Raw genomic sequence first — 13,098 nt, forward strand, 5'->3', positions numbered from 1 at the left:
GCACAGCTGTCTATAAATACGGACACATCCTGTACTCATACCGTTATGAGTAGTGTATATGTGTGAGCTTTAGCGCTTACGAGCTTTCGCAGGGCACTACAAATGTGCTTATATAGTATGTATGTATGCTATGGTACCGGGTCCCTCATATTTACAGCAATCAACTTAAAAATGTACAAAATTTTAACAGTTGGTAACTCCTTTTTTTGGCCCAAACAATTTCAAATATGAAGCGAGGCATAAATCTCGAGGAGTATGAAAGTACCAAGGTAAATCGGTGTAGGTGAAATTATAGTTCAAAGTCAAAGTTATAAGAAAGTATTTTTAAATAATTTGACCCCTTAGTAGGCAAATTCTAGCCAGATATATGTTTTTGAAACAAAAAAGCCTCCCAGCGGATCTAGTATATTTCCGCTTAGAGTTTCTTTATACAATCTAGTACCCTCCATTTACGGGAGACTTCAAGACTATAACGACTGTAGTCAGTAGCACAGGCTTCAGAGTAGTGAAAGTTCGAAGCGATAGCTTTTTCGTGGCAGAAATTTGCTTAAAGTCTCATCATCACACCTAAATGAGGTTATTTATTTTAATCAGTGAAATGACTACTCGACAGTTACTGTTAAGGCAAAGCTAAGAAAGCTGATCTAAAAAATTGAGAAAAAACTAGAAATTTATATTAGTGCACTAATACATAAATATTGTAAGGACTGTAAAACTTCTAAATTCAAACTCTTATTTATTGATTCCTTAACCAAGCTACGGGCAATGAAATGGAAAGGAGGTTTTAATGACTTTAAAAACTGGGCAGTCAATGAGAAACTTTCGTTCATAAAACTAAAATAGTTCTTAAACCTGCAAAAACCTTAACCTAGAAAGCATAGCTGCATATAAAGCTTTCTTTTCCTATATAAGTAGGTCAATGGCTTATCCATTGGAAACTAAATTTTATTAAAATTTTATTTAACAAGGGATTAATTTAAATTCTCATTCATTGAACATAGTTTGGAACGAACTGAGTGAGATATTTGATGAGTTCATCCTCAAAAGTACAGAGCCATAGAGAGCAAATCAGAGCCTGTTATGGATTGTTGGAAAAAGAAATCTGCAAAAAATGGTGGCAAATCACCGTGCTTCCCTAAGAACTCTGGTGTAAAATTAATTCTCTTCTTCAGTGTCTGTAATACTCAACTATAAATTCCTCTTACCAAAAATTGAATTAAGTTCATGGATGCACTGTTGCTGAGTTAATCCAGGTCGAAAGTTGTGAAAAAAAGAGCGGAAGTGTTCGCGATTTAATTCCATTTTTTCGCCGAATTGAATATTTTAAGTTACTATAATTAACACAAGTAGCGGCCGTATATCAAAACGTTCTAAGTATGGATAACAGGAAAAATGTCAAACTTTACGACCAAGTTGTCAGTTGCGAGAAAGTTGCCAAATCACGAAATATAAAAGGCAACCCACATACGTATGGAGTCAAGTTGTGATATAAACTACACGGAAAATGCAACTTCGGAGCTTTTGAAACGATATTGCGTAAATTATTCATAAAAAAATTATCCTGTCGTAGAGAACAAAGCTTGAAAATAACTTTATTTTTCAAAACACTAATTATTAAGTTAAGTTTAGAGAACATATGAATAGTTTAGAGCAACTACTAGTACATTGACTTAGAAACCGGTTACGCAATTATAGCCGAATTAACAATAGCGCGTGATTTGTTTCTTCTTATCGAAGTTTGGTTGGAAATACCCAGTGAAACCACGACGCTCTTCACGGGTCAACAAGCGGGTCCTGCATTGAATACCTTCAAAGCTACAGTACTTTTGTCTCCATTCGACCGATGTGACCTAGCCAGCGTAGCCGCAGCCTTTTTATTCACTGAACTATGTCAATATTGTCGTATAACTCAGCTCTACAGCTCATCGATCCATCGTCTGCGGTATTCGCCATCCCCTATGTCCAAAGAACCACACATTTTCCACAAAACTTTTCTTTCGAAAACTCCTAGTGACGCCTCATCGGATGTTTACATTTGAAGTAGACCACATAGAGACAAGTAAAGATAAAGTTCAGACAGAATAATACTAGATAAATTAACTTTAAGCAGTGATTCGAAGAAAACCCGAGTGGTTCTATCCGCAAACGCTCGCCACAATTAGAGCTATGTCCATTCACCTAATGAAAGATTTTGCAGAAGGATCTTGGTTTGCGGGTTTACAAAATCCAACTTGTGCAAGAACTGAAGCCGAACGACCTTCAAGTGTATCCCGCGTTCGGTGAATGAATCCAAAATGAGACTGTCACTGATCTCGATTTTTACAAGAAAATTTTGTTTAGCGATGAGGCAGACTTTTGTTGGAATGGGTACGCCGCATTTGAAGTTTTTGGAGAAAATCCCCAAGTCATTGCTGAGACGCCGTCACATCCTCCAAAGTCACTGTTTACTCCATGGGCAGCCATGAATATTTCTTCAAAAATCAACCCGGCCAGAATGTTACAGTGAATGGCGAACGGTATAGAGCCATGATTAATAATTGGAGAATGTTGATGTGGACGACCTTTGGATCCAACAAGGTAATACGCCCAATGAAACAATCAATTTATTAAAGTAAACTTTTGGGCCCCTCGGCGGGATTTTATTCTAGCCAGCCGCGGCGGGCACTTGGCCTTGTTTCATATGAAGTCAAAGTAAGTTTCGGACAAGCCAACTTGCTATCGTGCGACTTCTTCAATCTACTCCTAGAGAAAATAATTCGGGTTGCAGAACTAAATGGAGAAAGGTCCGTAATCCATATGAGAGTACAGCTGCTGACGTACGTCGATGCTATTGATATCATTGGCCTCATCATCTGCGCCGTTAGTTCTGCTTTCTCCAAACTGGACAAGGAAGCGAAGTAAATGGGTCTGGTATTGAACGAGGGCAAGACGAAATATCTCCTATCATCAAACAAACAGTCGTCGCACTCGCGACTTGACTCCCACGACAGTGTTGACAATCATAACTTCGAAGTCGTAGATAATTTCGTCTATCTTGGAAACATTATTAACATCAACAATTATGTCAGCCTCGCCATCCAACGCAAAGTAGCTCTTCCCAACAGGCGCTTCGTCGGATTGAGTAGATAATGAAGAAGTAAAATCCTCGCTTGCCGAACAAAGAGCAAATTCTAAAGGTCATTAATCATCTCCGTCGTGCCATATGGGGCGGAGGCACGGACGATGACAACATCTCGTGAGTCAGCCATGCAAGTTTTCGAGAGAAAGTTTCTACGGAAGATTTATGGGCCTTTGCGCATTGGCCACGGCAAATACCGCATTCGATGGAACGATGAGCTGTACGAGATATACGACAACATTGGCATAGTTCAGCGAATTAAGGGACAGCGGCTACGCTGGCTGGGTCATGTCGTCCGATGGACTAAAACACACTAATTCTGAAAATATTCGACGTACCCGCCGTTGGAAGCAGAGGAAGAGGAAGACCTCCACTTCGTTGAACAGACCAAATGGAAAAGGACCTGGCTGTGCTGGGTATCTTCAATTGACGCCTAATAGTGAAAAGTAAGAACGACTGGCGGGCTTTTGTAAACGCGGCGTCAGGGGTGCCTACGCTAATAAAGATTAAGAATATTTGTGATATGTTCAAGGCGTTTTTGCCAGTAGCTGGTATCAAACGACAGATTTTATGAGATTTTATTTTGTTAATATTTTTGCTACTACTACAACTAAAAAAATAGTTGTGTTGCAACTGAACTGGGAATAATCGTAGCTGTCTTCTTTTCGTAATAATAATTCTGTAGAATTGATTTTATTTATTTATATAAATAACAATGTCGCTTAAATGTAGGTACATAAAATAGCTAAATATAACGTTTATTACAATAATAACGAAATTATAATAAACTAAAATCAAATATATATATGTATGTAATATGTATGTATATATGTATGTATGTGTATGGATACGACTAATTAAACTTGCAAGGCATATTTATGAACTATGCAAATCTTTTTAAAAAGGCATAATAATTATAATATTTATAATTTACTAATGTGATTTTGGTAATTGGTCGATAATTTTTTAGTTTAAAATATATTTAAAGAATATAAAGGGTATATAGTTCGTACTTATTTAAACACTTTGCTAACTAAATATGCGTATAACCGTTAGAAGCGCGTTTGAAAATATGTAGGTATGTGTGTAACGCTGTGAAATATATATGAAATCTATATATATGTATGTATAAATATATCTTTATATCTATATATGATATATATATAGATAAATATTTATATATGTAGATCTCATAACCTTTAGATTACTTGGGACACAGCTCACTAAGCAATGAAAAACAGAGAAACAAAAAATGCAGGAGCGCGAGAAAAATATATAGAAAAGTTTTCTTTTTTGCAATACAATAAGGTTTAAATAATGCTTATGCAAATATTATTACAAATTTACAGCGCTTAAAAGGAGGCCACGTTGCTAATTCGTCTTTTAGTAGCTGATTCTTATTCCTTATTTTTCACTTTTACTACCGAAATTAGTTTTTTTCCCACAAAATTCTAAACTTTTGCACGCCACTGTACGCCAACAACTAACGGTGCCCAAAAATATACTCTGCATCACATATATGCCTACACTTTGCTACAAAACACTGCATACAGACTCGTCACTGACTATCGACTAAAGTAACAACAGGTGTAAAAATATCTTTTTCTTGTTGTTTTTGTTTTAATTTTCGTTTTTTTTTTTGTATTTTCATATTAATTTTAATTTTTATAAATTTACTGCAATGTTTTTATTGGATTTTTTACACTTAGATTTAAATTTCGTTTATTATTTAGAATGATATAAATTTTTACCGTTAAATATTTATAATATTTTCACAATAATTTACACCACAACGGTAACAAAAAACGTTAAATAAAACGTTGGAAAAGTTTTACTAGTAGAATTTTTCGCTAAATAATTTTCCCTAAATTCATTTTTTCAATTTTTAATGAAAGTTTCGCCAAATTTTCGCAGAATCGCTCCTACTTGCTTTCATCACACTAATTTAGTTTTAGAATACGTTCAATAATTAACTCAATTTGCCTAATCCAAATAGCTTCAACTTTTTTACGAACAAAAAATTATTGGTTTTTAGCAACCAAGTGCTGTTATACATACATATCTACAAATAACGGAGCTGGTCGTAGTGGAAAAAAAACTAAACTTAACCTTCAATTTTCGGTTAGCTAAGCTCGTATGCTTTCGTATGCTCTCGTTTAACTAAATTACTTGCAATGTCTTTCCAATACTACGAGGTACTTGATATACATATGTATTTATATATAATTTTGACTGTTAATCCTGCAAGCCCGTGGCTCAGTGCCAGGCGAAGAGTACGTGTGTGAAGAGTAGATATGCGGTGGACACGATAATACTGCCGATCATAACCGGAAAACCGACCCTGTGGGAAAGAAGTGTTGTTATTTTCATTATGCTTGAAAGAGGCGAGTGAGAGCGTGGCGCAGAGTTGCCAACTTACTTGAAAAATTCGAGAAAAGTGAATTTATAGCCGTGCTGCTCGGCTACGCCTGCACAAACAACATTCGCGGAAGCGCCAATCAGTGTGCCATTGCCTGTGAGGGGGAAAGTAGGGAAAACACATTTACAGATTTTACAATTAAATGATGGAATGAGGGGGGAAATGAGATGGCAACAGTTACAGGCAGTGAATTGAAATGGTATGACAAGGATTAATGGAAAACAAATGAAGCGAGTGAAAAGAAATGAAGCGAAAGCAATTGAAAAAGTCATATAATATAAATTAAAAAGGTGATAGATTAAGGTTATGTATCTAATCCGAACCGAACAAATTTTTCGTATATTGAACCATTACTCCTAACGATAATTCTTGACAAATTTCGAAAAGATATCTCGTCAAATGAAATACTTTTCCACACAAGAGCTTGTGTTGGATCGGTCAGTTTGTATGACAGCTATATGCTATAGGGGTCCGATCTCAACAATTTGCTCGGAAATTGTAGCCATACCTTAGATAATAATCCCTGTCAAATTTCATGAAGATATCTTTTCAAATAAGCAAGTTTTCCATACAAAAACTTGAGCTGGATCGGTCAGTTTGTAGGGCAGCTACAAGATATAGTAATCCGAACCGAACAAATTTTTCGTATATTGAACTATTACCTTTGACAATAATTCATGCCGAATCTCGAGAAGATAACTCGTCAAATGACAGAGTTTCCCATACAAGGACTTGAGTTGGATCGGTCAGTTTATTCGGCAGCTATACCTTATAGTGATACGATATCGGCGGTTACAACAAATAAACGTCTCTTTGGTGAAAAAAGAGCACGCACAGAAATTCAAATCGATATCTCAAAAACTGGTGTATATATCTGTATAGACAGAAGGACATGGGCAAGGTGAGGAGTCACGCTGATCAGTTATACAAGCATATACTTTATCGAGTCTACGACGTTTTCTTTTCGGTATTAGAAACACTGTTCAGGTTATGAAAATGTGATGATGAATACAAAAATAAAACAAATGATATTGGATCTTGAAATAATCGTGAAGCCGTAAATAGTTAAGAAGATTCCACTTACCGCCTAAACAAGCGCCCAAAGCCAGAGCCCACACGAGTGGTTGCAGCGGTAAATTCAAAGCGGAGTTTTCCGCTAGGGAAATTGTTATTTTCACCATCATCGTTGTTAGTGGAATATTGTCGACAAAAGCAGAGGTTATGGCCGAAACCTAAAAATACAAAAAAATATATAAAAAATTAAAAGCTACATTTTTGGTAAAAGAGTCTACACGTACCCATAGTATGATTAAAACTGCCACCATTAGACGTGAACCTTCACTCACGCCCAAAATAATGCTCTCCGTCATCTGGCCAATCCATTCGATCAGACCCAGCTCCGACAGCGCTTCCATAAGAATGAAAAGAGCGGCGAAGAAGAGCAATGTGGACCATTCAACACGCGCTAATATCGCCTCCATGTCTTCAATGTCAGCCAGTATGAGCAAGAATATGGCGCCCAGCAAGGCAGTCCAACCCAAAGATAGACGTTGCAGTTCCGGCACTGAGTGTAGGAAAAACAAGCTAATGACGAAGATCAAGGCGAATGAGCATTTGATGAGCAGCGACTTGTTGCGGATGGGATACTGTGAGGAGAGGAGGTTTAGTCGAATAAATTTACACAAAAATCTATTTAAAAACCAAAATCCACCTTCGCTTGTAGCTGCGTCAAGGTTTGTTTATAATTGGGCGCCGGTTCCACCGCCTCGGAGACGCGTTTCTTCAGGCTACGCTTCAAGCGATTGACCTTTTTCATCAGCGTTTGACGTACGATCTCTTCATCTTTCGAATACGCGGAGAGACTTTGCGCGGCACGCTTCCACACGTGGATCTCGTGACGCAATTCCTCCACCTCAGGTGAGTCTTTAAATTGCAGATCGTTTGTATTGCGGAACTTAAGACGTAACTGTATGTAGGTCTGTATCATCACCAGTATCACGCCGGGCAACATGTGCAACGTGAATATGGCAAAATTGACACCCTGTGTTACAGAAAAAAAATTAGTTTTTTATATCTATAACAAAAATGTGGACTTACATTTCGCGAAATGAAATTATTCGAAGCAATTATCACATTTGGTGGATCGCCGACTGGTGTCAGCGCGCCACCGATATTCGAATAGATCACCATGCACATCAATATAGGCACAGGATTTAGCGACATAACCTCACAGAGGCGTATAGTGACGGGTGTCATCAGCAGCACAGTCGTTACATTATCCAAAAAGGAGGACAGTACCGCCGTGAATAGGCATAGACAGTTGATGAGCGGCCAAATGTGCCCATTTGTTATCTGTAAATCATGCGGATCATATTTTTAGACTAAATGATGTCTCACAGCCCCAATTTGGACACCTACCTTGTAAGCATACACAGCCAAATAGTCGAAAATACCAGTCTCGGAGAGTATGGCCACCAGTATCATCATGCCGAAGAGCAGCAATAATGTCTCCACATCAATCCAACCCATTATTGTCGCCATCGAGGGACGTGAGTTCAGCGCCGCCAATATACCAACCGACAACGTTGATGCAATCATTGCCGCAAAGGTACGATTGACAATTTCCCAAATGATCATTATATACAAGCCACACAATACTATCGCCGCATAGATGACACCCTCCTTCTTGTAGATGGGCGACTCGTCGATCGACAACTGCAGTGGAAATTCGGTTTCGATGTTGGCAATAAAACGTAAATTCAACGTAGTGTAATTGGCCTGGAGGAGCAGTTCTTCATCCGCGGGTGAGATGTCATAATTGTTTGCCTTCCACGATTCCTTTGTCGTGTCCAATTGTTCGGGGTAGACCAACGCTAGTTTCCACACCTTAGAAGCATCTTCGACGTAGTATTCATCACCGCTGGCATTATAGTACTTGCGTTGCAGTTGTACGTGGAGCGTGGGTGGTGCCGCAAAGGAGCTCTTATTTTTGCCGTACGAATCGGCCTCTTGCTGACGGAAGGGACCTTTTAGTTTCAGACCAAGACGTGACAATGTGGCAGTCGATACAGGGAACACTAAAGGGTTGTAAAGTAGTATGTATATTCATATTTCGGTGATATATTTATTTAGTGAAGTTAACTTACGTTTCTCTTCGCCACTCTTAGGAACACTGATCAGTCTAAGCTCTTCGACATGTTCGTTATTCGACATCAGGAATGCAGTAAAGACGGCCCAAACAACCAGTAATATCGAAATTTTGAACCACTTCAAGATTTTCTATGAAAAGGGAGGTTATACATTAGCAATAGAGCTGATGCATTTCAGAATAATCGAGAAAGCTTATGTTATTAATTAAGAATAAAGAAGATTATATGTTTCCCAACAGAATATCACCCGAACATAGGTGCGTTACTTCGTGTTGAGAACTCTGCTTTTATTTCTGTGGATAACTGCACCTTCATTAATTTAAACAATGCTATGTAACTAGATCAACTTCACAGAATTTACTGAGAACACCTTCACCACACTACCATTCCGCAGATGCTTCCACTCGCTTCATCCCGTCTGGAATAATCGCCGATCTTCGCCCCAATTTTTCAGCTAAAGTTGCTGTTTTAGACATGCCGATCCCTTTAATCCCCGAATTAGGAATCTCAATTTTGAGATTTAACAAATGAAAAATCACCATAAGCGGACGAAATTGGTAGAGCAACTGAAGTCTTGTAACTTACACCACCGGTGTGAGTAAGCTTTGGCCTACTATCAAGGCCTTGTCTAATTTCAAGTAGACAGGAAACCTTCATGCTGCCGGTCAGGGAACACAATGAGCTTTTCTTCAAGCAGTTTCTGCTGGGATGTTTTCGCAGACCATTCTCTCTCTCTTTAAAAGAGCTGAACAGAACATATGTAGATCAAAACTATGCCTTGATCAGCGCTCCAATAATACAAGCTTTTTGAAACATTGTTTGGTTCCAATTGGTAAGGTGGAAGGGGCACCATTTCTACATTAGTCGAGTTCGAGACCGACCTAACACCGCTGTCGTGCTGTGGTCCGGTACCCGGCCGCAATGAACTAAATTTTCAATTCTACCTGCCTTTAGACTTAAACTAAAGCCCATACGTATCTTCGCAAAAGGCCAAGCCCAAAGAACAGATTGGAGCGAACCCAAAGTGATACCAGTTTTAAGTCTCCAGTAAGACCTTGTAGCTTTTGCTACTGCCAGTTGAGCACCCATCAAACTCAATGACCGGTGACATTTGTCGCATGAACTTCTAATGTCTTTTCATTATAAGGAAAGTATTATAAGTATTATGGCAATGTTTCTGATAAGACTATGCTGATATTTCGAGGCAAATCAAATAACAGATATAGTACATGTTGGAATTTAGTGTCCTATTACGATAGGGATACCTTACCGGGACCAAATTTGACCACCTGCCCGCTGAGAGAGGACGGAAGGTTAAGAACAATGAAATTTTAAATTTCTCAAATGAAAATTTGTAGCTTGAACTCGATTTGGGAGCCCTTAACGACATCTTTTCTCACTTTGAGCTGTAATAAATGAGAAGTTGTCTTTAACAAAGATAAGACAGACAACTTTACACGGAATTTGAAAGGATATACGGTTATTACGGGTTTATTGAGAGAACACTACGGTGGGCAGATAATTTCACATTTTAGGCCGATCGATTGGCCACCAAGATCGCGTGATATCACACTGATAGACTTTTTTCTGTAGGGATGTGTAAGGTCTAAAGTCTATGCGGACAATGCCGCTTCCATTCAGGCCTTGGAACTAAACATCACGCGAGTCAGTCGCCAGTTACCAATCGAAATGGTCGAATGAGTCATCGAAAAGTGGACTCAACAGATGCACCATCTGAGATGTAGCCGAAACCAACATTTGAAAGAGATAATCTTCAAAAAATAAATGCCAAAGAATGTTCTTTTGAAAAATAATAAACATTCTCCATTAAATTTAAAGTTTCTGTGTTTTTTTCTATAGAAAAAGTAAGGAACCTCCAAATGGATCATCCTTATTATATCACATTTTACTATCCTTTCCTAAACTTAATATAAGGTCAATATTTACAAGCATACATACATACCTTCCTGCGCGAATGTGGCTCGTCGTGGTCGTCATGATGATCTTCGTTATTGTTCTCCATATCCCTAAGTGACACGAAGAAGACAACATATTACGAATATAAGATAATTGAATCGATTGAATTTACGCGTAATCATCAAGACACACTTACCTCACTTCCAGGATGCGCACCTGCCCCAGCTCATTGGTCACATTAATGCCGACTTTGGTAAATGCATTTGGCGCCTTCACATAATGTTCGGGCACATCCGGTGAGGGCAGCGGATCCAAGTCTATTTGTGGCCGCGGAGAAAAAGTGCGAGAAGAGAGAGCGTGGAAGAGGAAATAAAAATATGAGTATAAAGAAAATTGAAATTTGATGCGTCGCAATTCGCGGTAAATCAAAAACAAACATAACACTCAATTTAATTAATTTCCTTTGCTTACATAAGTAAGAAGACAAACAAATATGTAATCATAGTATATTATAGATTGTGGAAGTAAGAAGCGCGTAAAAAACTTGAACTTGATGAAATATAAAACCGCAAAACCGCAAAGAAATGCTCTTTTTGTCACAAAAGCAGTTTTTATAGATATTGTACCGTTATTGACACACCCACTACTACATACACATGCAACCGAAGTTTATGTAACAAACAGGATATTATTTGCGTTACATTTCGTTCGGCGTTCTAGTGGGTCTAAGAAAATTGCCGGAAATGGACATGTGTTCCGGCGTTTGTCTGCTTACAAACATACAAATATCACACATAAAAGTAGTTGAGGAAGATGGCAAACATAAATGTTCGTTTACTTGTTGTTCTACAATATTAACAGCTGTCATTTGACATATGTCCATTTTGACGATTTGTTCGCCAAATCACGTCGCACTTGCTTGCCTTCCCATTCCATTTCCTCTAATTCGTTTTTTTTCTTTTTGGTCCGTTTCTGGATTTGTGGGTGGCATTTGATTTAGTCTTGAAACGTGACTCTGCATTTGCTTAGCCAGCTCGCTTATGTCTCTTTTAAGGTACGTTATGTAAGAATTGGCAATTTATAGATGCAATTTGTTTGAATAACATTAATAAGATTCCGAGAAGTGCTGTAAACAGTTGCGCGGTGGTTGGTATAGCTGTCAAGCTGCCGTCTAAAGTGAGGTTATGTGATTGCTACCAAAATGTGCGTAATTGTAATTTAATGCGTACGCATGCTTGTCAATAAATAATGATTAATGCGCGATTGTGATTGAGGCAAGGAGGCGTGTATTTCATTTAGAACATTTATTTGGACCACATTAAGTTTGTACATTTATACGTTTATCAGAGCGAGAAAAAACAATTTCGAAAAACTAACTTGAATATTCATAAAGCGCTTTCTCAACTTCGAACAGTGGAATGTAGCTGGAAGCATCCAACAAGGTGGAGCTCCCCTCGTCGTTTGTTGGTCGTCAACGAACTGTTGAAAAATTTGAGGCTCGTGCTGTAAGATGATGGCCTATGCAAGCGATGTAGAACTCATTTTCAAGGGATAGTTGACGCAGGGGTATCTTACCAGTCATTGAGTTTGGAGACTAAAATCTGGTACCTCTTGGAATCTCTTGGGAGATTCGTGGTGTCTGTGGTTTAAACCTTAAGGTAGATTGAAAATTCAATTCAGTTTGGTAGAATTGAAAATTCAATTCAGTTTGGAGTCGCATTGCGGTCAGGGGCCGGACCCACAACACGGCAGAGGGCTTAACATACATAGGAAATTTTCTTGGAAGCTGGAAGGAGAGAGTAAGCAGACATTGATTGTCTTGTAGTGTTATAGCGGAGCTTTGGCATAAGGTGGGACCTCTATCCGAAAGTAATCTTTTGGCCTTGCGACACTACTGTAAAACGTATTGTATTCTATAGGGACTTTGTGTGGTGGAGGGTCCTAAAAACAACCACAATTGCAAGGAAGCTCGATCGCGTTCAACTAGCGGCGCTCATCAGCATGTGTGGTGTGGGTCACACCAACCATGATACTTAATGTCAATTTGCAAATAGTGCCATATACTATGTAGCCAGAAGAAGTATGACCGCGAAAGTTGCTACTCACAAAATCAAGGTTTCTAAATGATAAAGTGTTCGAAATTCGGAAATACTCTACTTCATACCGGATCTTTTGGATCATGGAGTCGATAAATAAAACTCTAGTGATGTTTTCTTTGTCCACATACCCACAAGAGAGTTATGGGTGGGTAGGAGCCAATGGAGACGTAGGTACGTGGGCGTCTTTACAGATGGCGAATGGGTTAAAGCTTGAGGAGTAGGTTGGCGTAGGTTTATATTGGCAGTAACTCTTCATCAATTCTAATTTCAGTCACCTTCACTAAAGGGACTAGCCCCTCTGATAACAGGTCGAAAATACTTAGCTTGAACTTACTAACCGTGGGTTCAAGGCTGATTAAGAAATGTCTAACATAGTATGGGTGCCGGGCCACAGCG

General features: G+C 38.6%; 1 protein-coding gene across 2 annotated transcripts in view; it reads right to left on the bottom strand.

Annotated features, from left to right (window-relative positions):
- Positions 1 to 5,267: 5,267 nt before the first annotated feature.
- LOC120767364 (P protein) overlaps positions 5,268 to 13,098 on the bottom strand; it is a 50,809-nt gene continuing 42,978 nt past the window's right edge. For both annotated transcript variants that reach the window (XM_040093336.1, XM_040093337.1), the window contains exons 3-12: positions 10,800 to 10,920; positions 10,650 to 10,713; positions 8,684 to 8,816; positions 7,956 to 8,614; positions 7,635 to 7,889; positions 7,249 to 7,578; positions 6,836 to 7,183; positions 6,622 to 6,769; positions 5,538 to 5,631; positions 5,268 to 5,459 (exon numbers count right to left, since the gene is read on the bottom strand). In XM_040093336.1, the coding sequence (XP_039949270.1) occupies positions 5,375 to 5,459; positions 5,538 to 5,631; positions 6,622 to 6,769; positions 6,836 to 7,183; positions 7,249 to 7,578; positions 7,635 to 7,889; positions 7,956 to 8,614; positions 8,684 to 8,816; positions 10,650 to 10,713; positions 10,800 to 10,920 (2,237 nt within the window). In that variant the 3' untranslated portion in view covers positions 5,268 to 5,374. The remainder of the gene's footprint in view (positions 5,460 to 5,537; positions 5,632 to 6,621; positions 6,770 to 6,835; positions 7,184 to 7,248; positions 7,579 to 7,634; positions 7,890 to 7,955; positions 8,615 to 8,683; positions 8,817 to 10,649; positions 10,714 to 10,799; positions 10,921 to 13,098) is intronic.

Source organism: Bactrocera tryoni, chromosome 2 (assembly GCF_016617805.1).
Source record: "Bactrocera tryoni isolate S06 chromosome 2, CSIRO_BtryS06_freeze2, whole genome shotgun sequence".
Classification (NCBI taxonomy): Eukaryota; Metazoa; Arthropoda; class Insecta; order Diptera; family Tephritidae; genus Bactrocera; species Bactrocera tryoni.